The sequence below is a fragment of the Coloeus monedula genome (assembly GCF_965178545.1).
Source record: "Coloeus monedula genome assembly, chromosome: 5".
In the NCBI taxonomy this organism is placed as follows: domain Eukaryota; kingdom Metazoa; phylum Chordata; class Aves; order Passeriformes; family Corvidae; genus Coloeus; species Coloeus monedula.
In genome coordinates, this window is record NC_138785.1 from 74,272,970 (window position 1) to 74,300,803 (window position 27,834).

Consider the following 27,834-nt stretch of genomic DNA (forward strand, 5'->3'; position numbering starts at 1 on the left):
CAATTCATTCCAATCTCCAATTACCAAATCTGCTGCTCCAAAAGAAACTGTTTTTTAGGGAATGAGGGTGGGACTGGACATTTTAAACAGCAACACACGAATTCCCAGGTGTGTTTTCCAAGGAAATCCAGCCCAGGAGCAGGGAGCTGCACGAGGGGAGCAGCACACATGGAATTTGTGGTGGTCATAATTAGGCACTGAAATTATCCTCATTATTAGCTGAAGAAACAACAAATCCTATCCTATTTTTATGGATTAGCAGCCTTTGGAATTCTCCTCTCGGAGCTCAGTTTTGGAAGATTCTTGTCCAATTTGAGCATGACAAAAAGCAGCTCTGGGGAACAGAGAATCCCCTCCTTCACCAGGAAAATAATTAGAGAATAATTACTCAATATTCCAGAATTATTAAGGCAAGAGGGCCCATTCATGTCATTAGTGGGGCAAGTAGATGCACATAATCCACGGGGATCATTTATCCCCAAATTCCCAGAAACTCCCAGGCTGCTACAAGAGCTGGCAGGTCCCTCCCCACTGCCCCCAGTGACACAGCAAAGAGGATAAAATCCACTTTACAACACTTAAAAAGCACGAACCACCTTTTTTCGGGTCCTGTTTTGGCTTCAAGGACCACCAAAAATATCAACATTCCCTCCTCTCCCGGTTTTTTTCGCGCTCCTCGGCAACCCAGGGCACGCATTTTTAGCAGGGCCGTGTATAAAAGGAACACCTACCCTACAATTTGATTGAAATACTTCCTGTAGCCGTCTAAAGTTTCGTGCTGCAACAAAAAGAGAGGGAGCAGAGGTTAAAACCCAGGTGGCCGAGGGCAAAGGGAGGCTTTAGGGATGAGCCATGGGCAGCAGGAGCCCGGGGACAACATTCCAGCTTGGGAAGGGCGGGACACACTGACCATGTTGGAGGGAGGCTGCAGCACCAGCCGGGCTTGTTTTCTCCTCTGCTTCCTGTAGTAGCTCTCAAAGGTCTCCCGGGCACCCTGGAAAACAGGGAAGGGTGGTTCCAGTCAGTAGGACGGGCACGAAGAGGTCACTCGGAATATAAATCATGGAATTGCTGAGGTCAGAAAAGCCCTCTGAGATCACCAACCATCCCCAGCACTGCCCAGGCCAGCCCTGCCCCGTGTCCCCAGTGCCACATCCACAGGGCTTTAAATCCCTCCAGGGATGGGCACTCCACCCCTGCCCTGGGCACTTCCAAGGCCTGAGCTCCCTTTCCATGGGGAAATTCCTGCTGCTGTCCACCCTGAGCCTGCCCTGGCCCAGCCTGAGGCCGTTCCCTCTCCTCCTGTCCCTGTTCCCTGCCAGCAGAGCCCGACCCCCCCGGCTGCCCCCTCCTGTCAGGGGCTTGTGCAGAGCCACAAGGTCCCCCCTGAGCCTCCTTTGCTCCAGCCTGAGCCCCTTTCCAGCTCCCTCAGGAATTCTCCAGCCCCTTCCCAGCCCCGTTCCCTTCCCTGGACAGCTCCAGCCCCTCAGGGTCTCTCCAGAGCTGCCCCCAGCACTGGAGGTGCCCCAGAAGTGCCAACCCAGGGGACTGTGGACACAGGGTGGCCCTGCTGCCACCCCAGAGCTGGCACATTTAATATCCAACCCTGTGTTCCTCCAGCACATCTGTGGAACTTTCCTCCAAAATTCCATTCAAGTATCAGAGGATAAAGAGATTTTCTGAAAACACCAAGTCCGACCCCAACTGCTGAGGTCCAGGAACGTTCCATGTCCAGTTCCCAGTGTCACTGGGCAGGTGTGGGATCCAGAGGGATGTGTCCAGCTGCTTTCTGGACCATAATTTGGACAAATATCGGATTTATTTATCCATGGGGCAGTGAAACAACCAATGATGGTGTCAGCAAAGAGAAAGGGGGGCCGAAGGACAGCAAATCCACAAATGGGAGGAATCCAAGGCCAGGCTGGATATTGTGGCTTGGAGCAGCCTGGGATAGCTGAAGGTGTCCCTGCCCATGGGCACTGGATGGGCTTTAAGGTCCCTCCAACCAACCCACCGTGGGGTTCTGTGAACTGCAGAACTGTTTGTGCGGGGTGCAGCACTCCAGGGACCGCAGTGCAGGGCTGGGAGGAACAACCTCCCGAGCGCACTGCTCCAGCTCGGCCGCGCTCCCAGTGCCCACAGGGCTTCCACCCCAACAGCTGAACCCCACACTCCTTCCCACGGGCATCACCCCCGGGCTGGGCTCTGAACAGCCCCTCTGGGGTGGTTTTTGTACCCAACCAGGCTCCACCTCAGCATCCCAAGCCCTGAGATGCCCCAAAATCCAAGGATCTGCAGTGCTCCAACATGTGCCCCCCCAGCCCGGCCCCCGGGCCATCAAAGCCTGGATGTTTCATCCCTGCCCGTTCCTCCCTCCTCCACACCCGCCCTGTTTCTGTCTGAAATTGGATCACAAACATTTGCAGGGAAGGGACAACGTCTTGCTTTGAACTGTTGGGAGCCAAGGGAGAGAGGGGGGAAAAAAAAAAAAACAAAAAAAACAACAAAACACCAAAACTCCATCTCATTTAGAATTCACAAAACAAACAACATGCAGCAACAAATATCACCTGAGCGAGACACCAGCTGTCAACCTGCTCCTCTCCAGAAAATGAACTCATTAAAAGCAAAACCTGATGGTAATTTAATGATTCTCCAGCTGTTGTGGCATTACACAACCAGGCTGCCTCGGGATGCCCTCAGCTACCGAGGGCTTGTGAGGAGCCATAGCCTGACTTGCTCCTTGCTCTCCCCAAGTGCAGCTCCAGGCCCCAGCAGGAATCAGCGTCCTGAGGATGCGCCCAGAGCTCTCCCACCTAAATCTGCCCTTCCCACAGGGCCTAAAATCCGTCCCCAAAATGTTCTCAGGGGCTAAAATCCATCCCCAAAACTTTCTCAGGGGCTAAAATCCATCCCCAAAACCTTCTCAAGGCCTAAAATCCATCCCCAAAACCTTCTCAGGGGCTAAAATCCATCCCCAAAACCTTCCCAGGGCCTAAAATCCATCCCCCAAATGTTCCCAGGGGCTAAAATCCATCCCCAAAACCTTCTCAGGGGCTAAAATCCATCCCCAAAACCTTTTCAGGGCCCAAAATCCATCCCCAAAACCTTCTCAGGGGCTAAAATCCATCCCCAAAACTTTCTCAGGGGCTAAAATCCATCCCCAAAACCTTCTCAGGGGCTAAAATCCATCCCCAAAACCTCCCTGCTGCCTGCATGTGCACTGTGAAGGAATGTGGAGATTTAGAGTGTGGATTTTGTCCTCGAGCTGTGCTTTTCATCCCGGCTGAGATCAGCGGGGCTCAGGAGGAGCAACTCCCGATCCGTGCCAGGCACATCCAGCCCCCCTGGCAAATCCAGATCATAAATCCCAGCTTTTCCCCATAATCAGGTTCAGGATCATCCTGAACCTACGAGGAACTTAACATTTTATGAGAAATTTTAGAAGCAGAATCTGTGAACCAACGTTTTTCTCTCTCAGCTCTTCCCAGCGCTCCCAAAAGCTGCTCCCCTCAGGGAAGGGAAGGACCCCGAGGCAGAAATCAGGGATCTACAGGTGACCCCCAGAACGAGGAGGATTACTGCAGCTCTGATCAAGCCAAGAGATAAAAGTAGGTGACAGTGATACATGAAGTGATGAAATGATAAATTCCGAGCAGGGAGCTGCGATCTCCCTCTGAGCCCCTCTCCAAGGACTGAAGCTGGGGATCCTCGGGATCCTGGTGTTGTCCATCTCCTCTCCACCACAGGAAAACCAAGGGAAAAGGGATTGTCCCGCTCCCACCCCACCACTGAGGGGACCAAACTAAAGGGATTTATTAAATTCTGCTGGGCCTTGGCTCTCCAAACCCCCATGAGAAGCACAAACCCCCCCCGATCATCTCCATCCTCATCAACCCATCCCTGGTGCCATCACTGGCACCTTGGAGTGAAGCCACTCCTTAAGCTGGAGGGAATTAATTAAATAATTGAATTTCTGGGGCCAATTTAAAACTGAAGGGGTTTTTTTAACCATTTCTTTAATAAATGAACGTGTGGCACCATCAAAGGCAGGAGCGCAGCGAGGTGGAGCCGCCGCCACCAGCAGCGCCAAGGTTGGACACTCACACCAGAGAGCTCGTCTGGTTTTACACAACCTCACCTGGAAATTAATGAGTCATTAATTAATTCATTACGGAACTTGCAGGAGCTGTGATTTCCCCAATACTTTGTGGTGGTCTCGAGGACTTATTGGAATCTCCAAGAGCAGCTCGTCAGGAGGCCTCAAACCAATCTTAAGAGCAGATTTTGAAGGTTTCTGCTGAGACCGCACCAAGTCCAAGCAGAGCTGGGATCACTCCCTCATCCTCCTGCTCACCCCACCCCACCTTCCTTCAGGAAAGAAAGGACAAGAAGCCATCCCACACCTGGCTGTGCTTCCAGCACTTCCAGTGTCCCACCATGGCCGTGTCCTCCCCAGTTCCACAGAATTCCAGACTGGTTTGGGTGGGAAAGGACCTGAAAGATCATCTCATTCCACCCCATTCCATGGGCAGGGACAGCTCCCATCATCCCAGGTGGATCCAAGCCCCAGTGTCCAGCCTGGCCTTGGACATTCCCAGGGATCCAGGGGCAGCCCCAGCTGCTCTGGCAATTCCAGCCCAGCCCCTGCCCACCCTCCCAGCCAGCAATTCCTTCCCAACATCCCAGCCCAAGCTCCCCTTTCCCACTGGGAAGCCATTCCCTGCCTCCTGTCCCTCCAGCCCTTGGCCCCAGTCCCTTTGCAGCTCTCCTGGAGCCCCTTTAGGCCCTGCAAGGGGCTCGCAGCTCTCCCTGCCTCCTTCCCTTCTCCAGGGCAACATTCCCAGCTCTCCCAGGCTGCCTCCAGCCCAGGAGCAGCTCTGGGGCCTCCTCTGGATTTGCTCCAGCAGCTCCCCACCATTCCTATGGTGAGTTTTTCCCACCAGCTCCTCAGGAGCGCCCACAGGATGGGGGAGCTCCCCAGGTCCTGGGGCTCAGGGAAGAGGGAAGCACGGGAACCACAACTCCCAACTCCATCACTCAGCTCCTTCACCACGAGGACAAACCCCAGGCCAGGTTTCCATCCCTGTTTTACCGACGGCTTTGAGGAAGGTGAAGCACCTGGACCAACTTCAGCACAATCTCTGGAAGTTAAAATTACTCTGGAATGACTTCCAGAGGAAAACTCTGTTTTCCAGAGGCAGGAGAAGCTGAAGGGATCTGAGCTGGGCTGGAGATGCCACAGGAAGGCCTCACCATAGCCTGACTCCCACCCTTGGCTGGATTCTCCTCAGCCTCGGAAGGTTTTGGATGCCACCTCCTCGTTCCAACCCAACAAACAGCTCGAGCTGCAGCAGAAGGGAAGGAACAGCAAAGACCTCTGAAACCATTCCCCCCAAAAAAAAAAGAAAATCAGAGAATCCTATTCACATTTTAGCAGTTTCCTGAAAATTTATGGCCCAGGGACCTGCCAGTGTGACCAAAACCATCCCCTCCCACAGCACTGCTCCCTGGGTTTTCCTTCCTGAGCTGTTTTTGGCTGCCCCAGGAATCAGGGACTCTCTCATGAGAGGTGACTCCAACTCCAAACTTGTCCTCCCCAAAGCCCCTCTCTTGACCCTGCTCCCATTTTTCATCCTCCCAGTTCCATCCCTTTCTCTAAAGTGCATTTCTCCCTCATCTCTCCAGATATTCTCATTGCTCCCACATGACATTCTCCTCAAAATGGAAAACATTTCTTCCTCTTCGTGGCAGTTTGAGCTCAGACCACCCAGTTTCCCACATTTGATCCATTTAGGACTATTCAGCTGCTCAGGTCTCCAGATAATCCATTACTCCTCTGAATTCCATGACTAAATCCTGTTTTCCTCTGGGTAAAAAAACCCAAAAAAGCAAAAAACCAAACGAACACATCAACCACACCAAAAAGCTTCCAGAGCCAACCTCAAGACCCTGAGTTTTCCAGGCTACTCAGCTGAAACTCCAGATAGGATTTGTGTTTTAGGGCTGCTCTTCTCTCACAGTCCGAGCAAGAGAACGAGAGGAAGCGGCCTCTTGGGAAGGTTTAGGTTGGATATCAGGGAAAATTCCTCATGGAAAGGGTGGTCAAGCATTGGAACTGCCCAGGGAGGTTTGGAGTCCCCATCCCTGGAGGAACTGAACAGCCCTGTGGATGTGGCACTTGGGGACACGGTCAGTGGTGGCCTTGGAACAGCTGGACCCGATCCTAGAGGGCTTTTCCAACCTCAGTGATTCCATGGAATCCAGCACTGGTGCTGGGCAGAGAAGCAGCTCCTTTTCCATTCATCCCCTCGGTTTCAATTCCAGTTTCACCCAGCTCTCAACCCCTCTGAGGGAGCAGAGGAATCCAAAGCTGCGCTCCCAAAGTACCCATTCCTTGTAATCACCGGTCCAGGAAAAACCCTCAATAACGCCTCATATTTGTAAAATTACCGGGCAGAACTTCCCTGCTCAAATTAGCCCCGGAGTTCACAGAGTTGGCAGGGAGAGGGGGATAATTACGAGCGGGGATGAACACCACAGAAGGGAAAACAGAGGATAATCACAAGAAAGCAAAAACAGCAGCTGAACAAACCCAAAAACGTTTCGGGATTCGGGAGCAGCGCAGAGCTGAGAGCCAACCAAGCTGGGATTACAGCGGGAAAAATGTGCTCCCGGTTTTATTCTCCAGGAATCATTAAAATGCCCAGGGAAATGGGACTTGCAGAGTTTGGATGACAATGGTTTGGAGCACAACTTCTCCTCACCTTGTGCATTTCACGTACTTCCCACCTGGATAACGCAGGATATCCATAACCCAACATTCCCGTGCGGTATCAGTGCCTGAGCCATCCCAAGCCCTTCCCCATCTGGAACACCATTAATCATTCCCTAAAAATCAGTGAATCTCCTGAGCTCTTCCGTTAAAATTCCACCCCAGTGACAGCAAGGAAGGGGGGTGTGCTACGAGATCTGCTGGGAAGATTCCTCCTTGGAAAACCCAGGTCGTGCCAGTTTACTGTGGATCTATTCACACCAGGGAAATAAATCCACAGAAACCATGGAAAGAGCCCAAATTCACCAGAACAGCCCCATTTTACATCCCCTGGAGAAGGTTTCTGTACCCCCTGACTCACAGAGCAGCAAAGTCCTGTCACTGCAGCTCTGGTTTAAATAATCAGGGACCAATCCAGCTCTAATTCCATGTTTGGAGAATCCTAAACCCAGCACCCACCTGGATTTATTCACGTAACAGCACTAAAATCATGGAATTACGGAGTGGTTTGGGTTGGGAGGGACCCTAAATCCCATCCAGTGCCAGCCCTGCCATGGCAGGGACACCTCCCACTGTCCCAGGGTGCTCCCAGCCCCAGTGTCCAGCCTGGCCTGGGACAACCCGTAAAGCTTTCCATGAGGCCCACGACAAGCGGGATTGGGGAACAGGAATTCTGGGACCTGCTCCCTCCACGTCTTCACCAAAGACCTGCAGGAGCACTGGACAAGGCCCCTCCACTTTGGGGAGTTTTCGCCCAAACTGGGTGAAAACTCAACAGAGTCAAGGCAGGGCCAACAGCTGGAGAGGTCTGGGCAGGCCGGGGGAGCAGCCCAACGTGGTGGAATCCAAAAGGCCAAATTCCAAACATCCCTCATTCAACAGGAGAAACCCTGAACGCCTCACAATGACACCAACTGGGACCACTGCGTTGGGAGCTCCTCTGTGCATAAAGATGGGAATTTTGGGCAGATGGGAAGGTTTCCCACAAGGAGAAGAATCAATATCCCTGAGGTCGGCTCAGGTGGTCAGAGCAGGGTTTGATCCCTGCATGATTCCCTTCAGAGTCGGACTCCATGACCCCTGTGGGTTCCTTCCAGCTCGGAATATCCCATGATTCCATGAAACAGCACAAAGAATTCCCAAAGGTGGACCCAAATCTCCATCCTTGCAACCTTTCCAGGCCAGAGCGGACAAAGCCCTGAGAAACTCGGTCTGCCCTCCCAGCTCCAAGCAGGAGGTTGGATTGGAGCCCTCCTGAGGTCCCTTCCCAACCAGGTGGCTCCATCCTGGGAGAACACCCTCTACAACCAGGCTGCACAGAGCTCCCAGAGCCTCTGAGTACGCCCCACACCATCTCCCAGCCTGGGCTCCAGGTGCCCTGATCACCAATCCTCTCCCATGTTCTAGGAGAAGGAAAGGCCAGATTTGAGGTCAGAATCTGATTTCACAGTTTAGGTGACTCCAGTCTCCTTCCAACAAAAATCAGGATTTCCTTCCCTGACGTTGTGAGCAGAGCCCTGGGCTGTGCCACCCTCACTGCCTGAGGCAGCCCCAGCTCACGGCTTCATTTGAATTTGCCTGCGAGTGCCAAACAACTCTTGGCACCGTATACACCCCAAATCCACTCCATTCCACTGGATCCCACCTCTACTCCCCTCTCACAATCCTGGAATTTCATGGAAACACCCCCAACCCAACCCTGATTGCTCAACAGCTCAGAGCAGCAGCTTGGATGGGACAGATCTTACCAAAAGCAGCACAGAAGCTTTAAAACCTTAAAAATCACCTTTTTTTTTTTTTTTTACCCCAAAATCAGCTAAAACAGGCACGTTTTTTAGGGAGAGATGATTGTCCAGCACTTCAACAAACACCAGGAGCTTCCCACCAGTGAGGAAGGAGCTGCCAAGAAAAGCAGCTCAGAAAATAATCCTGACATGCCCCGGAGATCTGTGCAGATAAGAGAGCCCCGGTAGCCACTAATGAGGCACAAAGAGTCCGACTCACGAGCAGATGCTCCGCTTGGAAAACGTAAATATTCCCAACAAATCTCACGGAGCGCATGGATGTTCGCAGGTGCTCGGCGGGGAAAGCTTTGCCGAGCTGGGATCAAACAGGAGGCTCCTGTTTGTTGACTGTAAACACCCCCTCGATACCGAAAACAAGGAGATGAAGTGGAGCAGGAGTTGCGTGGGGGGAAGAGAGAGTGGCTGGAAGAGGCCTCTCCTCCCAGCGGGAAGGGTTTGGGCTCTCTCCACCCAGCCCTGACCCCGACCTGTGTCCCGGATAAAGGAACAGCCATCCATTCCTTCTGCAGGGATTGAATCCTGAATTTCACAGGGAATTTCATCTTTCAGGTGCTTCAGGGCTTGTATCCAGCACCAGGGCATGGTTCCCCTCCTGATTTAATGGGCTCGGAGTCAAGTACTTAAAAATAAATTAATTGAGACCTGGTGAAGAGGAAGGAGGCCAAGAAGCACAGGCAAAGGTGATCCCAAAGGAAAGGAATCTGCAGAGGTCAGGAGAGGTGGTGGAGTCCCCATCCCAGGAAGTGCCCAAGGCCAGGCTGGACACTGGGGCTTGGAGCAGCCTGGGATGGTGGGAGGTGTCCCTGCCCACGGATGGGGTGGGAATGGGATGGGATCTAAGGTCCCTTGAGAGCCGAATCATTCCATGATTCCATGAAATGACCCCTAACCGAGAACCAGGCAGGGCCTCAGAAACCCCGCCTGGAAAGGTCCATGGAAGATCCAGCTCTCCCTTCCCTCTCTCCCCTCCTTGGCTTGGCAAATTAATTTAAAGCAAACTTTGAAAGCAACAAAAATTTACAAAGCAAAAGCAAGGGGGAAAAAAAAAAGGGTTGAAATCTGGGTCCAACAAATTCAATGACCTCCCCAGCTCCACTGAGTCCGAGCTCCCGGCCAGGCCCTCTCGGGACAAGAAGGAACACACGGACAACAAGGAACAGTGGACAAGGAACACATGGCAATCAAAACATCAGGGAACTGTTTTAAACCCAGTTCTCTCCAGGAGGAATTGTTTCAAACCCGATTCTCTCCAGGGGAATTGTTTCAAACCCAATTCTGTCCGGGGGGAATTGTTTCAAACTTGATTCTCTCCAAGGGAAGGTGCTGGAGGCTTTGCCTCGGCTCTGGTGCAGAAGCCACTGCTTGTCCCAGCCTCCTGGCACAGCCTCTCCTGCTCCCCACCAGCCACGGAAGAGTTAACCATGAGGAAAAATAGGTGAGATTCCCCCTTTTCCCCCTTCCTCCGAGGCAGACACCCAACCCCTCCTCTCTGCTCCTTCCTCCCAGCAAACCAGGCCATTACCCCGGCCCAGAGCCGCAGCCCCATTGTTCCCAGCTCTGGATATGGAAAGCAATATCCATTTTCCATTTAGACCAGGGCAAAGCCTTTAATTTCAGCCTCCTGCCTGCAGCTGGAGTTCCCTTTTAACTGCTGGGCCACAGGAGTGAAGACAGTTTTATATGGAGGGAAACGCTGCAAAGGCCACTTTAATATGGTCACATGTGGGACGGGGGGAGCCGTTCCGAGGGCCCGGTAATGAGGGGCAGCGGGATATTGCACTTCCCATCTGGCTGCTCTGCACAGCAGGGAAAAGGCTCTCCTGGCTTTTTAAGGACAGGCCCCACTGCAGTAAAACAAAACACACCAAACAAAAAAAAAAAAATAAATAAAAGAAAAATAACAAATAAAGCGTGAGGAGGAGATGCCCTCTAATGTTCGAGCCCGGCAGCACATCCATGGAACGGGGGGAAAAATTGGGAGAGCAGGGCAGGGATGAGGGAAACAACGGGGGTTTGGGGTATCCCGGAGCTTTGGGATCGCCCCACAGCTGGGACAGGTCCCCCACACGCTGAGGGGTGCCAGGGCTCAGCTCCTCGGCCATGGCCACCCGTGTTGGTGTTGGTGGCCCTGGAGTGACCCAGGAAAGCCCTTCCTGTCCCGTCCTGTCCCGTCCTGGCTGCTGCCCCCACAGCTCCCGGCAAATCTGCCAGGAACAGATCGGGGAGCAGCGCTGCAAGAGGGAGAACAGCCTGATGAAGGAGCCTGGCTTTGGGAATCCAGCGTTAATCCATGGAATACCTTCCCAAAGGGCTCTTGGAGCAGCCGGGTCCTGCCGGAGCCTTCCCAGCTCCGTCTAATTAAGCGTTAATTGACCTCTGCTTTGCACAACCTCTGACCCGGGGTCGGGACAGCAAAGGAGGAGTTTCCATCCCAACAGAGCATCTCAGGGATGCAAAGGGCTCAGATGGATCCCAGGGATGCGAAGGTTGGAGATGAGCTCACCTGGCTCCATCTGGAGCAGAAGCCAAGGTTGGACGAGGTGGGAATTCTGTCCCTGGGCCCCCTCAGGTGAGAGCCCACCTGCAGAGCTGCCCCAGCCCCGGGGCCAAGAGCAGAAGGACGTGGAGCTGCTGGAGAGAGCCCAGAGGAGGCCCTGCTCAGGCCACCACTGCTCCACGTCCCCAGGTGCCACATCCACAGGGATTTTAAATCCCTCCACCCCTGCCCTGGGCAGTTCAAATGCTCGAGCACCCTTACCATGAAGGAATTCTTCCCAATATCCACCCTGAGCCTCCCCTGGCACAGCCTGAGGCTGTTTCCCCTCATCCTGTCCCTGCTCCCTGGGAGCACAGACTGACACCATTCCCTGCTTTCTGACCAGGTCTGTCCCCATCCAGGCCAAGCTCCTGCATCCCAGCTGCAAGGGAAGTGTCTCTATGGAGGCATAAACCTCCAAATCCAGGGAATTTCAGGGATTTTCAGGCTGAGGGAAGCTCTAAGGTGACAGACAAGTGGCCACAGCAAATCTTCGAGCAATCCAAGATGCGAATTCCACCTCAATCCCATTTTACAGGTTTCAGTATGAACCAGAGATGTTTTCTTTTCCCTGGAATATCAGGAGGGAATTCCACGTCCTTGGTGCTGCTCAGTTCATTTACTGAGGGCAGGGCAGGGTTTCAGGCTGGATCGTTTCTTTTGTTCTTCTGCTCAGCCAGAAGAGCTTTTCCTCAAACCAGACCAAGCCAGGAGTGCTGCCCCAATCCAAGATGGATTTCCCATCCCATCATCCCACCTACAGAGGGCTTTGCCTGGATGAACAGCGAACGCGTGGCCAGCCTTCAGAACATCGAGTTTGGATCTATCACCCCAATTCTCCAGATTCCAATGAGATTTGTTCATCCAGCAGGAAGAGAACGGCTCCAATCCTCCGCAAGGTGTCCCTGGGGGTTTTTTGGGATGTTCCAACTTTCCCTTTGGAGCAGCTGGAGGGAAGAAGGGCAGGGAAGCGCCGGGCATGGGGCTGGGCCGGGCGAGAGGGACATTGAACGTCTTTGGGTTGACAGCTCCGGCTTTCCCAGCCACTGCTGCTCCAGAGGGCTGGAAAAGCACAGGAACAAAGCTTCTCCCGAGATTCAGAGCCCTCAGTTCATCCATGAGGGGCAGCAGGCAGCAGAGGGTCCCCGGCAGGGCGGTGACACCGCGGACCAGTCAAACATCGGCCGTTCCTCCCGATTTTCCACGGCTTTGGTTTGGTTTCCAGCTGACAAAATCCACCAAGCAACAGTGGATGTTCCCAGAATTTACAGCAATGAGCAGGACCGGGCACAGATCCGGCCCTTCCCGAGTGGAGGAGTTCCTGCCTCTGCTCCAAGGACAGACCCAGACACCTCCTCCTGCCGCAAAGAGGCTTCTGCACGTCACCCTCGCTCCTGCTGCAAACTCCCCAGCAACCTGAGCATCCCGAGACCCGCCTGTCCCACACTGACCAGCCCTCCCTAATCCCAGATCTCCCCGCGGGAATGGGCTGGGTCATAAATCAGCTTGAGGAAAGGGCAAGGAGCTCCTGGGCTGCCGGGGAAAGGTGGAATCCTTCAGATGCTGCAATGAAAGAAAAGCTCAGCCCCTGACTTATCCCACTTGGAGCTGCCCAGGATTAGGCCCCTGCATTCCAGAGGGCAAAAGAGATTCCCAAGGAAACGGGTGCTGATTCCAGAATGATGATCCTAAAAAAGGTTACAGCAGCTTGCAGGGCCTAAAGGGGCTCCAGGAGAGCTGCAGAGGGACTGGGGCCAAGGGCTGGAGGGACAGGAGGCAGGGAATGGCTTCCCAGTGGGAAAGGGGAGCTTGGGCTGGGATGTTGGGAAGGAATTGCTGGCTGGGAGGGTGGGGAGGGGCTGGGCTGGAATTGCCAGAGCAGCTGGGGCTGCCCCTGGATCCCTGGGAATGTCCAAGGCCAGGCTGGACACTGGGGCTTGGATCCACCTGGGATAGTGGGAGGTGTCCCTGCCTGGGATGAGATGGGATGGGATGGGATGGGATGGGATGGGATGGGATGGGATGGGATGGGATGGGATGGGATGGGATGGGATGGAATTTAAGGTCCTTCCCACCCAAACCACTCCATGACTCCAGCATCCCTCAGAGACACCTCCACCGCACGGAACCCAAGGCGTTCACAGGGAACATCCTCCCAGGCATTCCCGGGAGCCCAGGTTTCAATCCCTGGAGCAGAAACCTCCCGTGTTTTGCACCGAGCCTTCCCTCAGTGCAATCCCTCCCGGGGAGCCCAACCCTTGGATCCGGAGCTCCAGCCCCTCCTGCCAGCTCCGGGTGGAGGCCGGGCCCGGCCGAGCCCCGCACCCGGCACCGCTCCGGAGGATCCCAGCGCTCAACAATGGGGGATCTGTCAGAGCCCAGCCCGAGCACCGGCCATCATCTGTTTCCCATAACTCCAGCTGACCTAAACTCCACGGGCTGAACAAGTAGCCTGTGTTTTTCATCTGGAAAACTCCGTGGAGCCGTTCCCACTCTGGCCTCTCCCTCCCCTGCCGGAGCCAGACTTGGGAGAAGTTACAAAGTGGTGATGTCGACAGAGATTTCCTCGTTATCCCCAGCAGCAGCACTGAACGTTTTCAGGTTGGGGTTTTGGCCGCCTCCTCCCGTCCCAGGTGCCCCCACACCGGGATGTGCCTTTCTCCCCCACCTCTCCCCGAGGAAAATCCCAGCCCGACACTTCCCGGTGTAAAAACGAGCGGAGCCGGATGCCAACCCCGTGCCTGTTTCATGATATATTTAAAACCCATTAAAACTTCATCAGGGATGAGCTGCCAGGGAAACAAACAGATTCAGGACAAGCCCCACAGGGTCTCCCATGTGGAAAAGCCCTGGAGGACGCTGCTGGTGGGGAAAGCTCCGTGTGCGGGCCCCGGGAAGGAAGGGAGGGAGCGCTGGGAATCGGTCACGAGCCCGGCAAGGAAGGATCCAACCCCCAGAGTTATCAGCTCTTGTCAGGGCTCCCATCCTTTAGCGGGGGGAAAAAATAACCTCCGATTAGGGAAAATGTAGGATGAGTCCTTGAGGAGGATGAGGAGCAGGTCCAGAGGGAGGAGGAAGGAAAATGTAGGGAAGAGAACACAACCTGCACCAAACCCCACCTGTTTTCCACAGTGCTGTGAGGTTCAAGCTCCCAGAGAGCCGAAAAGATCCCAAAATGGGGAAGTTCCATGAGATGATTTGAGGTCAAAGCCCTTTGTTTTCCCCCTCCCTGGATCCCATGGGATGGAGGGGACAAGCTCCCATCCCAGCCAGGAGCCTCAGCTCGCTCCCACAGCTCTGCTGTGAAATGTTTGGGTTGGAAAAATGACATTTCCATATTTATTATTGTGTTCTCCCATGGCAGAACAGGGGGGAACACTCGGGGAGCAGGGAGAAATAAAAACAGGATAAACTCGTAAATAAACCTCCTGTTCCTGCACATCCAGCAGGAGCTGCACCCTCCATACTGGGAGAGAACTCATGTCCCAGCAGCCCTTTTCCAGCTTGGATTGTGCCCCTTTTTGAGGCAATAATCCATAAAAACTGATCCAAACAGAAAATTCCAGATAAAGGGATGCTGTGGAGTCCACAAGGCACACTCTGAGGAGCAGAAAGCACATCTGGGGTGTTGGGAGGGGAACGGCCACGGAATGCGAGGACTCTGGAAGGGACGGGGCATCCAGAGGGACCTGGACAGGCCGGAGAGGTGGGACAGGGGGAACCTCAGGGAGTTCAGAATACAAAGCGCAAGGGCTGGGACCTGGGTCAGGGCAATCCCAGCACAAATCCAGGCTGGATGGGGAAAAAAGGGATCGGGAGCAGCCCTGGGAGGAGGATTTGGGATGTTGTGGATGAGGCTGGAATGGCCCAGCCCAGAACCCCCCAGCCCTGGGCCAATACCAGCGTGGGCAGCAGGAAAGGTGGGAATTCTGTCCCTGGGCCCCTCAGGTGAGAGCCCACCTGCAGAGCTGCCCCAGCCCTGGGGCCAAGAGCAGAAGGACGTGGAGCTGCTGGAGAGAGCCCAGAGGAGGCCCCGGAGCTGCTCCAGGGCTGGAGCCCCTCTGCTCTGGAGGCAGCTGGGAGAGCTGGGAATGTTGCCCTGGAGAAGGGAAGGAGGCAGGGAGAGCTGCGAGCCCCTTGCAGGGCCTCAAGGGGCTCCAGGAGAGCTGCAGAGGGACTGGGGCCAAGGGCTGGAGGGACAGGAGGCAGGGAATGGCTTCCCAGTGGGAAAGGGGAGCTTGGGCTGGGATGTTGGGAAGGAATTGCTGGCTGGGCTGGAATTCCCAGAGAAGCTGTGGATGCCCCTGAGCCAGTTCCAACCAATTCCAACCAGTTCCAGCCAGTTCCAGCTGGATGCAGACAGTCCCGTGGTTGCCAGGGTGTCCCAGGGCCCTTTGTGACACGGGGGCTGTGACCCATTGTGACCCTGGAGCCCGGGGGACACTGCCAGGGACGCCCCTCGCTCAGGAGGCAGCAGCTCCCGGGATCCCTCGGAGGATCCCCCGATCCCTCTGAGGCTCAGGAGCACGGAGATGGCGGAGAAGGCAAATCCCAAATCCCAGCCTGGCAAGGGGCAGCCGAGCCCCTGGAGAAGGGGCCAGGTGAGGGAGGGGATGCGAGGGGACAACAAGGAGCTGCCTGGGGGACAGGGATGGGATCGACTGTGCCAAGGATTCCTTCCCACGGCTCCTCCTGCCTGCAGGCAGGACACGGGGAATAAGGGGTGGGACACAGGGAATGGCAGGTGGGACATGGGGAATAACGAGTGGGACACAGGGAATGGAAGGTGGGACACGGGGATGACAGATGAGACACAGGCAGGTACAGGTGGGACACAGGGAATGGCAGGTGGGACATGGGGAATAATGAGTGGGACACAGGGAATGGCAGATGGGACAGAGACAGGTACAGGTGGGACACAGGGAATGGAAGGTGGGACACAAGGAATGGCAGGTGGGACACAGGGAATAATGAGTGGGACACAGGGAATGGAAGGTGGGACACAGGGAATGGCAGGTGGGACACAGGGAATAACAGGGGGACATAGGGAACCACAAATGGGACACAGGGATGACAGATGAGACACAGGCAGGTACAGGTGGGACACAGGGAATGGCAGGTGGGACACAGGGAGCCACCGACAGGACACAGGGAATAGCAGATGGGACAGAGACAGGTACAGGTGGGACACAGGGAACCACAAATGGGACACAGGGATGACACAGGCGGGTACAGGTGGGACACGGGGAACAAACCAGAGGTGGGACACAGGCAGCTGAAGGTGGGACACAGGGCAGCCAGGGCCAGTCCCTGTCCCCCCACGGGATGAGGCTGCCGGGGCCACCCAGCCCAGAGAGCCCATGGGACACTGGGAGCCACCACGGAGCCATTGGGAGAGCCCTGGAGACGGCACCCAACACCTTCCCCAGGCCAGCAGCTGCGACAGCAGCCAGGGCCACCCTCACTCACCCTCTGTCCCCTGCAGGTGGCCGTGCCCCGTGCCAGGCCGGCCCAGGAGGGGCCAGGGCCCGCCCTGCCCACGCGTGACCCCGGCACCGGCCACCGGCCACCGCCCCCTGTGCCAGCAGCACCCTCGGCTTCTCCTGGCCACAGCAGCGCCCCGGCCGCCGGCCACCGCCCGCAGGTCCCCAGTGCCCAGGACACCCGCGGGGAGCCGGGCACTGCCACGGCCACGCAGGCCCGGGCAGGGGAGCCTGGGGACAGCACGGAGCCGCCCCCGCGCACCGTCAGGGTGGCCCGGCCGACCGAGGCCAGGCTGAGGCAGCTGGGGAGGATCTCCAGTTACGAGAGGATTCTGCAGTGGCTGGACGGCGCCTTCCCAAGCACAGCCGAGGCCGTGGTGGAGCTGGAGGAAGAGCTGGATGGAGAGTGGGAGTCCCAGGAATAATTACAGAATAATTAGGGTGGAAAAGACCTCTGAGATCATCGAGTCCAACCGGTGACCAAACCCCACCGTGTCCACTCAACCACAGCCCCGTCCAGCCGCTCCTTGGACACCTCCACAGCTCTGAGGGACCTTCTCGACGTGGACAGGCACCAAAGGGGGAAGCTGAGAAGGCAGAGCCAGACCCTGCTCAGGACAAACAGAAATACAGAATTCCCACGGAAATTCATAGGACAACCCCTTTTCCCTGGGAGGAGGATCCACCACCGGGACAGGCTGCCCAGAGAAGCTGTGGAGCTCCATCCCAATGGGACGTGGACCTGAGAAGCTCCTGCAGCTCCCTGGGGAGCTGGACACGGTGATCTCCAGAGGTTCCCTCCAACCTTTGTCCATGGTGCTGTGAGGATGGGGACAGCAGCACCTTCCCCGTGGAGCAACAGCTTCGGGATGTGCTCCAGGGATCACAGAACCACGGAAGGGCCTGGGTTGGAAGGAACCTTGAAGCCCACCCAGTCCCACCCCCTGCCACGTGCAGGGACACCTTCCATTACCCAAAGTTTCTCCAAGCCCTCATCCAACCTGGCTCTGAGCACTTCCAGGGTCTAGGAACAAGGGGAGGAGGAACCTTCCTACCCAACACCTGTGGAAAACACGTCCTGGAGCATCCCAATAAAGAGTTTTTACACAGATCCACCCTTGTCCTCTGGTTAACACCTGAAACCATGACAAGATGCAACAGGAGCAGCTTTTCAGCCTCTGGTTTTCCCAACAAGTTTGTATCCTGAAGGATTCTGTGGGGTTTCAATCCCACACCACAGCCACGGCCGGGGCAAGACAGAGTCAGGGATGTGAAGGGAAGAAACCTTCAAACCCCTGCTCCCCAAACAGCCCCTGTGGGCTGCTCGGAGGCTGCGAGGAGATGATTAAGCCCCCACAAAAAGGTGAAACCTGAAGATCAGAAGTCCCCCAGACCTCCAGCTCCCACCTTCAAACCATAAAAGAGACGCTTTTCTCCACAGCCAACCCCCTCATTCCAAAGGATCCACGGAAAACCCTCTCCGAGGGCAACATTGCCCTTCCAGCACACCCCAGCTTTTGGGTGCAGCCATTTCAGAGCTTTCCCATCCCCTTCCAGAAAACACGACCCCGAAACCCCTTTTTTCCTTGTGGGAGCTGCTGCTGTTCCCGCTGCTCCGGGAGCGTTTGTTCATCGTACAGCACCGGCCTGGCTCCCACGTTTTCCTGAACAAAGGACTGAAACAGGGGGAATATGCGTCAGAAGCCCGTCCTGGACGTTGCTCACCCTTTTCCTGCACAAATATTTGTAAACACGTGGAGGATTCATGTCCAGCCGGCTCGGGACCCTTCATAAAACCAGGGATTTATTGCAAACAGGATGGGAATCATTTCCCAGCTCCCAGTGCTTATAGGGCTTTAGGATGAGAGACATAAAGAGCAGGAAAACAGCGCCTGCAGCTGGGCTCTGAGCTCTGCTGGAGAGGGACGAAACAGGGTGGGAGGGGGTGAATTCACAGCTCCAGAGCCCCCCACAAACACCCTCCCAAAAAATAAAATAAAGTTTTGGAGTTTCTGGGCTGCACGGGAGAATTGCCCAGGGTTGATTTATGGACAGAAGTTCAGGGATAGGCTGAGCTCAGCTGAGCTGAGCCCAAGGACCTTCCAGAAGGGCTCAGGCTGGAGCAAAGGAGGCTCCGGGGGGACCTTGTGGCTCTGCACAAGTCCCTGACAGGAGGGGGCAGCCGGGGGGGTCGGGCTCTGCTGGCAGGGAACAGGGACAGGAGGAGAGGGAACGGCCTCAGGCTGGGCCAGGGCAGGCTCAGGGTGGACAGCAGCAGGAATTTCTCCATGGAAAGGGTTTTCCAGCCCCTTCAGGGGTGGAGTGCCCATCCCTGCAGGGATTTCGAACCCCTGTGGATGTGGCACCTGGGGACACGGGGCACCGGTGGCCCCGGCAGGGCTGGACTGGGTGACCTCAGAGGACTTTTCCACCCTCAGTGATTCCATGATTTTATGATCCAAAAGCCTCTCCTCGCAATCTCAGAGTTCCTCTCTTACCCATCCTCTGCTCGCACCCAGAGGGACAGAATCCTCCCAACCTTCCTGCCATCCTTATCCTACTCCTTTTGTTTTTCCATGATTCCCACAGCTGCAGCCAATGCCAGCAAGGGCAAGACCTCAAATTTTAGGGATAATCAGGAAAAACCAGAACTGCTCACCAGGGTTGGATTTGGGTCTTTGAATGTCCCCAAGGAGTGGCACAGAGAGATTTTTATTCATTTTTAGGAGCCAAAGTAAGGCCTAAATGGGGAATATCAGCGTCAGCCCAGTGGGACTGAGACAGCTGGAGAAGGAGGGGAAGGAGAAGGCTGAGGAAGGTCATCCAATCCAGGATTCCAAGATTCCAGGATCCCCTTGGAAACACACAGAGAAAGAGGAAAGGGACAAAACGCAGAAGGAGGAATTAAAATTAGTTAATTTAAAAAAATTCCACAGAGGGTGGTCAAATGTTGGAGCAGGGGCACAGAGGGGCCGGGCAGCCTCCAGCCTTGGAGATCCCCAAAATTTACATGGAAAAGGCTGGGAAATTCCTGATTTCACTTCAAATTCAGCAACTTTAGAGGAGACTCGGACCAAGTTTTCCATGAGCTGTTCCAGTCTGAATTAGGTGTCCCTGCCGCTGGCACAGGGTTGGGATTAGATGGGATTAAAGGTTCTTTCCAACCCAAACCATTCCACAGTTCGAATCCATAACCAGAGGATGAGAAAAGAGTGGGAATTCACGATTTCCCTCTGTGTTAAACCGAGTTTTACCTTAGAACACGAATGTTCTCCAGGGAAATTCCTTCCAGATCGCTTCACTTCCGCTCCTATCACTTGTTGTTTTTGAGATATCTCCCTTCTGGACACCACCGCAAAGCCCTCTGGGGCAGCTGAGGCGTTTTCCAAACATTCCTGGGACCCTCCTGAGCCCCAAAGCCCGGAAACAGCAAATCTTGGGAAGAGCCTTCCCACGCCTGCACAATGCAAGGAGCGGGGCTGGAATTTGGGGTGGCTCAGCTGGACCCGTGTCCTGCACCACACCAGGCGAACATTCCCAACAAAACCCCGATGGCTTCGGGGATCCCTGCAGCCAGCAGCTCCAGAGCGGTTCAAATGCCTTAAAAAAAGATGTTGGAGATGAGTGGGGAAAGGTGAATGTTGCAGTGAAGGCTGAAAAAAGGAGCTGAGGAACTCCAGGACTTTCAGCCTCGTTTCAGCCCCTGAGCTGAGTCCTCCTGGGACAGAATTCCAGGAGTGTGGAGGAGAAGGGGAGCGGGGAAAAGCAGGACGGACTGAAGCAGGAATGATGCCGATGATCTGACGGCACAGCAGGATTTGTGGATCCTGGGAAAGCAGAGGGTGTCCCCGACCTCAGCCAGGATTTAAAGAGCTTTTCCACAATACTCCCAGACCTAAACGCGGAGTCCCTGTGTGGGTGAGGGACCGCTGGATAAATAAATGAATAATTAGTGGGGTGGTCAATTCCAGAGGGTCAGGATCAAAGAGTTGCACCCCAAAGGGAGCTGCTGACAAGTGGGGAGCACAGCGGGGCCTGTCCTGGGACATGTGCGGCTCCACTCCTGTGGCAGTGACCCGGAGGAGCCACAGAGCAATTCCAGGAGCTCCTCAGTGACTCCAACCTGGGGGAAAAGTCACAGAATCATGGAATCCTTAAGGGTGGAAAAGTCCTCTGAGATCACCAACCATCCCCAGCACTGCCCAGGCCAGCCCTGCCCCGTGTCCCCAGGTGCCACATCCACAGGGCTTTAAATCCCTCCAGGGATGGGCACTCCACCCCTGCCCTGGGCACTTCCAAGGCCTGAGCTCCCTTTCCATGGGGAAATTCCTGCTGCTGTCCACCCTGAGCCTGCCCTGGCCCAGCCTGAGGCCGTTCCCTCTCCTCCTGTCCCTGTTCCCTGCCAGCAGAGCCCGACCCCCCCGGCTGCCCCCTCCTGTCAGGGACTTGTGCAGAGCCACAAGGTCCCCCCGGAGCCTCCTTTGCTCCAGCCTGAGCCCCTTTCCAGCTCCCTCAGGAATTCTCCAGCCCCTTCCCAGCTCCGCTCCCTTCCCTGGACAGCTCCAGCCCCTCAGGGTCTCTCCAGAGCTGCCCCCAGCACCGGAGGTGCCCCAGCAGGGCCAGCACAGGGGACAAGGGCAGGGCAGGACAAGTTCCCTGAGAGGTTCTGGAGTCTTGGAGGTTTTCAACACAAGATGGGATAAAGCCCTGAACAGCCTGGGCTGATCTCAGAGAATGGTTTGGGTGGGAAGGGGTCTGAGAGCCCATCCAGTGCCATCCCATGGGCAGGGACAGCTCCCACTGTCCCAGCTGGATCCAAGCCCCAGTGTCCAGCCTGGCCTTGGACATTCCCAGGGATCCAGGGGCAGCCCCAGCTGCTCTGGCAATTCCAGCCCAGCCCCTCCCCACCCTCCCAGCCAGCAATTCCTTCCCCATATCCCATCTGTCCCTCACTCCAGCAGGTCAGACCAGAACCCCGCTGAGTTCCCTCCACAGGGAATGATCCCATGAACCACTCAACAGATCCCATGAATTCCCCCACTCAGGGCAAACCGAGTTGGCCACAAAGACTGGGATGGGATTGAGGGAACGGGGATGAAGCCAGCCCTAGATCCAAACTCCCAGGATGTTTCCCATGGCTGTGCCCAGCCCTGGGAAAGCTCTGCTGCTCTCCCTCCCCTCAGCTGACGAGGAGTCTGCATCCGGGCTATTGTAGGAAAACCTCTCTGGGTCAGGTTGGTTTGTTTTTTTTTCCCTCCCCTTTCCATGTCTGTTTTGCAAGTGGAATATTTCCAGCCCCACCGGCCGCCTGTGATCATATCAGGCCAGCCCCGAACGAACACTGATTTCTCTGCTGCCGCTTTGATCGCAGCCAAGTGCTTTTCTCTCCCGGGTAAGGAGGTCACGGGGTTAAAAGAGCAAAGTGACAATTCCCAAAGTTCAATCCGCTGCCACCAGGGCCAGACGCGCTCGCCAGGCTCCATTAGCACGTAGGACAGGGTGGTTATCACAGGTCACTGACACCGGCCCCGCTCTAATGGCTTTTCCTGTGGCCTTATCAATGCCGTGCACAAAGTGGCTCCCCCCAGCCTTCCCCTATGATCTCAGAGCTCTGTTTACAGCTATCTCCCTGCACCAGGCACCAGGGGGGCAGCCAAGTCAGCAGCCGCTGAGAAATGCCAGGACACGGCCACGGGACAGGCTGCAAAGTGCCTGAGATGGACAAGGAGTTACTCGGGAAGGGAATTTTTTCCACTGTGCGGCCCCCTCCTTCTCCACCCCCCCCCCCCCCAAAAAAAAAAATAAAAATAATTTTTAAAAAAGAAGTTTTCGAGTTCCCAAGGAAAACTTGACAAGCCCCAGCTCTGAAACAGAAGGGAACCACAGATTTTCCATGGTGGGGTTTGAGTTGCAGCGTGGAATAAAAGGAACAAGTGGTGCCACAAAGAGAAAAAAAAGGATTTGGTTTCGTCTGCAAGGCAGGGCTGGGTGGCTCTCGTTATTGGAGCTGTGGTTCCTCAAGAGCCTCTCTCGTGCCCTGAAAGAAGAGCTTCGGTTCTTGCCCCGTTTGCAAAGCACGAATGTTTCTGGTGGGGATGCTGAGCCCCTCAGAGGGTGGGGGGCGAGCGGCAGCTGAGCCCCCCCCGCCCCATCCCCACCCCAAAAAGGCAGGAGAAGGAGGATTCGGGCAGGCAGCACCAGCAGCAGCACGCTGGGAGAGGAATTCAAACGTGAGGAACGATTTCAGTGCAGGGCTGGGAGGAGAACCAGGATCCACGGGATCCCCCACTTCCAAGGGAATCTGCTCCACGCGGCCATCCAAGGCGGGCATTCCACGGGCTCACCTTGAGCCCAGGGACCCCCGGGCAGCTCCCGCAGCAAAACCTTGCAATTCCAGCGATAATTCCAAAAGAAAAGCGTGTTTCTCCTCCTGAGGCTGTGCTGGCTCCACACTAAGAGATACAGAACTTGTCCTTCCCTAAAATTCCCAAGGAGAGCTGCTCCGAGTGGATACAGACTATCCACACTGACAAGATATTCCCACGTGGATTGTTTTCAGTAAAATAGGGGGGTTATTGTTAACTGTACCTTTTTTTTTTTTTAACCTTTTTAATGCATTTTGTGCATCAAAGCAGCTCGAGGGTTGGGGGAGAAGCAGCACAGATAAAAATGTCAGTGGTAAGATAGGACAAATTTATAGTAAATCCCTGTCAGCTCCCATTTACCTAAATTATCCAGCTCTGGATTCTCCAGAAATCCTTCACCAGCTCCAGTTTTAAGCCTGTTTTTACCTCAGAATCTACTCCCTTTTTCTTTCTGGGTTGTTGCCTTTTTTTTTTTGGACACTTGTTCTTTCCCCTAAAATGACCCCTTTGTAGCTGGGATCAAAGAGCTGGGAGTGTCAATCCCAGTGTCTTCAGGAACATGTGAAGAACCTCAAAGTAATTGGGAAGCAATTAGCACAAAGCTAAAAAATCCCACCCCGCCGAGGCAGAGCCTAAATGAGCACTAACAGGCACCAGCCCGGGCTCAGGGAGGCGTTTAAGGGACTTAAATCACCCTCAGCTGCCTCGGAGACAACTTTTTGGGAGCACCTTCAGTGCAGCCCACTCTGCCTTGAGTTTTTTTGGCTTTTTTTTTTTTTTTCATTCCTTTCTGCTTTGGGTTCACTCTTTGCTTTCTGCCTCGCTGCAGCTTACGGGAAACAAGAAACACAAACCTGCTTTTCATTCTCTGTTATGTAAAGCCGAGCCATTCCACGTCTTGGCCTGGAAAGCCAAGGCACCCACCAGCTGCTCAGATGCTCCTGCAGATAAACCAGCTGGCCCGGGCCTCACCTTCCCTAATTTATTCTGGATATCGATCAAAGCAGCCCCAGCATTACACAGACTTTGGTCAGAGGCAACATAAAAGATAAACCCATCAATGGCGAAATCGCTGCACTGCAGCCTTCTGGGTTTGTTCTTTAGATCATAATATTGGCATTTTCCACAGCTCCTCTCCCCTGGGATGGGATGGAGCTGATCCCACCAGCCCAGAGCCCCAGCAGGCTACAGGTGAATGTCCTGAGATAGCACTGGGCTGCTGAGCTCAGCCTGGGCTGGGCTTAGGGCTCAAGCTCAGCTCAAACCAGGCCAGGCCTCAGCCAGCTGACCCTGAAATCCCCAGGGCCCGGATTTGCTGCCGGTTCCCCCTCTTAAACCTTTCACTGGTTTGGGATGGAGGCACCCTGAAGAAGTTGGGATGTTTTGTTTGACATTTTGCAGAGATCCAAAGCCTCCCCACGCCCGTGTCTCCCTCAGGACAGCATCAGGCAGCCCCTTCCTCACCAGGAAAGGAACGGGGATGAATAATCCCCTCAAACATCCCAGGAGATCCTCAAATGGCACATCCCTGCTGAACAGAACCTGGGCTGGGCTTAGGGCTCAGGCTCAGGCTCAGCTCAAACTGGGCCAGGCCTTGGCCAACTGACCCTGAAATCTCCAAGGCCTGGATTTGCTCCCCCTCCTTAAATCGTTCCCAGATTCCCAGACTGGTTTGGGACAGAGGGACCTTAAAGATGATCCCGTTCCACCCCAACCTTCCCCTGCCCCAGGCTGCTCCAAGCCCCATCCAACCCAGCCTGGGACACTTCCACCCGAATCCAATGCTCCTGGCACCTAAAGCCCACCATACCCATGTTTCCAGCTCCTCCCTTTTCCATTTTCCTAGGAAAAGGACAGCCCACTTCTGTCTGATATTGTGAGGATCCCCACTGACGTGGTTCAGTGGCTCCAACCTGAAGCCAAACCTGGAATTTACCAAACCTCATTCCCTGCAATTCCAAGGGGATTTGCTGCAGGCAGAACCCACAGACAAGGTAAGGACTTGTTAATTCAGGGACATAAACCCAAATCATGGAATGACCTGAGGCGAGCAGGAGTTGCACACACGGATAACCCCAATGAAACAACACGACCCCCACTCCTGGGATGTTCTGTCCCAGATCTGCAGAGATCCAAACCCTCCCCATGCCCGTGTCTCCCTCAGGACAGCGTCAGGCAGCCCCTTCCTCACCAGGAAAGGAACGGGGATGAATAATCCCCTCAAACATCCCAGGAGAGGCTGAAACCTGATGAGCACAACCTGGGCTGGGCTTGGGGCTTAAGGCTCAGGCTCAGGCTTAGCTCAAACTGGGCCAGGCCTTGAACAACTGACCCTGAAATCTCCAAGGCCTGGATTTACTCCCCCTCCTTAAATCGTTCCCAGATTCCCAGACTGGTTTGGGATGGAGGCACCCTGAAGAAGTTGGGATGTTTTGTTTGACATCTGCAGAGATCCAAACCCTCCACACGCCCGTCTCTCCCCTCAGGACAGCGTCAGGCAGCCCCTTCCCCACCAGGAAAGGAAGGGGGATGAATAATCCCCTCAAACATCCCAGGAGAGGCTGAAACGGCACAAGGCTGAAGGGCTTAGGGCTCAGGTTCAGCTCAAACCAGGCCAGGCCTGAGCCAGCTGACCCTGAAATTCCCGTTTTTGGATTTGCTGCCTGCTCAGACCTTTCACAGAATCCCAGACTGGTTTGGGATGGAGGCACCCTGAAAAGTCGGGGTGTTTTTCCCGTATCTGCAAAGATCCAAAGCCTCCCCACTCCCGTCTCTCCCTCAGGACAGCGTCAGGCAGCCCTTTCCTCACCAGGAAAGGAACGGGGATGAATAATCCTCTCAAACATCCCAGGAGAGGCTGTCCTGCCCCGGAGCCGCCACCATGCCAAGGTCCAGCTCTCAATTAACCCCCGCCTGACCTTCCTTCACTTTCTTTCCCCCTGCTCTGCCCTTCCTGCCAAAGTTCAGCGTTTCCTGGAAAAGTCTCCGTGCCTGTTGGATGTTGTCCTTCGCCTTGGTTGCCGAGGGAAGGATTTGCAGGATTTACAGGTGCCTGGCCCCCTCTGGAAGCCCATGACCGCGGGCTGACCCGCCGGTACAATATGTGAACTCCTGCCCTGCTGATAAGGCTGCCAGATAGGAGCAGGAGTTTGCAAATAATCCTTTGGGAATTTATAAGCAGCGCAGCCATAAAACCGAGGTGACTGGAAGGTCGATTTCACTAAAAATAATAAATATCTCAATGTTTATTCAACGTGGGCCTTTTTAACTGCAGGCCAAGCTCTGAGATAACGCTATTGTAAATGACAAATATGAGGAGTTTTGGGGAACTATTACATTATGATCCTTCCGTCTGACACGGCCGGGGCCGTTCCCTCGATGCTTTGCAGGATCTCTGACATTGTTCAAGGCGAGCTGGGCCTCGAAAGCCAGGTCAGGATTCAGTCCCAGGTCAAGAAAAGGGCAATTTGCTGCTCAGGAGGTTTTTTCTCCCGCTCCTGGCTCCCTAAAACACCTTCCTTAAGCTCTGCTCGGGATTTCGGCTCGTTACGAGTTCTCAATCCCGTTTTTAGGGCTTTGGGAGGGAACAGGAGGAATGGGAGCGCTGACCGGGCCCAGCTCAGGATGGGGACAGAGGACGCTGAGCTGCTAGCACAGAACCCCTGCACTGGTTCAGCCTCTCCATGGAATCCCTGAGGTCGGAAAAATCCCCTGGGATTGAATCCAAGCATCCCCAGCTCTGCCAGGGCCACCGCTGCCCCATGTCCCCAAGTGCCACAGCCCACATGGCTTTGAAATCCCTGCAGGGATGGGGACTCCCCCCCTGCTGGAAAACCCTTTCCATGGAGGAATTTTCCCTAATATCCAACCTAAACCTCCTCTGGCCATTCCCTCCCGTCCCATCCCATCCCATCCCATCCCATCCCATCCCATCCCATCCCATCCCATCCCATCCCATCCCTCATCCCTGGCTGCACCCTCCCGTCAGGGCGTTGTAGGGACACCACCACCACCTGCTCCCCTGCACCATTCCCACCTCCAGAAGGAGACAATCCCATCCCAACCCATCCCACGGATCTGGCCATGGATCTGCTGCTTCCCCTGACACATTTCAGAGGATCAATCCCTACTTCAGATTAAAATGTGAAGCAACAAGACAACAAAAAAATTCCAATGCACAAACAAACATCTTTCTGTTATGACCAGCAAAGCAATTCCACGTCTTGGCCTTGAAATCCAAGGAATCCAACCATTTGGAATGTCCAGAACTGCTCCAGCCACCAGCAGAAGCTGCTGACCCTCCTCAGAACACCTTTATGGGCAATCACACCATCACATCCATACCAAATCCATATCAAATCCATACCAAATCCACATCCTCGTGTCAAACCGAGGCACGGGCGCCCCTCCGATAGGATTCCCAATCCTGTTCCCATGATCCATATTCCTCCCTGAAGTTTCCCCAAACAAAGTGGCACTTTCAGGCACCCCCGCCAGCCTTTCAGCCCCTCATAATTCCCAATTAACAAACTCCTGCTCTGGCTCCCAGCTCCGCCTCGGAGCGGGAGGGTTTCCTCCAAGACAAACACAGCCACACATTTTGGGGAGGGGAATTTCTCGTTCCAAGAAAATCTCACGGCAACGTGGCCAAATGACCTAATTATGAACAGATGAGGGGCACAAAAAGATGTTTTATAGGAACGGGGTTTCTGACAGTTCTTTTCCTTCAGCAAACCCGTGTGGACTGCTGGAGACGCCGGGAATTGGAAAACAATTCCCTCTCAGGGCTGGGAAGGGAGGAAAGCTGGGAACAGAGAGCTCCTTTCATCTCCTGCCTGGGCTTTGGGTTGCCCAACCGCAGGGCAGAGCC

The 27,834-nt window shown here is 54.9% G+C and overlaps 1 protein-coding gene across 6 annotated transcripts in view; it reads right to left on the reverse strand.

Moving 5' to 3' along the window:
• Positions 1 to 27,834, reverse strand: part of EXOC6B (exocyst complex component 6B) — a 264,591-nt gene that overhangs the window by 113,502 nt on the left and 123,255 nt on the right. For all 6 annotated transcript variants that reach the window (XM_082282320.1, XM_082282316.1, XM_082282318.1 and 3 more), the window contains 2 exons: positions 911 to 994; positions 732 to 778 (listed from right to left, as the gene is read on the reverse strand). In XM_082282320.1, coding sequence (XP_082138446.1) covers positions 732 to 778; positions 911 to 994 — 131 coding nt within the window. The remainder of the gene's footprint in view (positions 1 to 731; positions 779 to 910; positions 995 to 27,834) is intronic.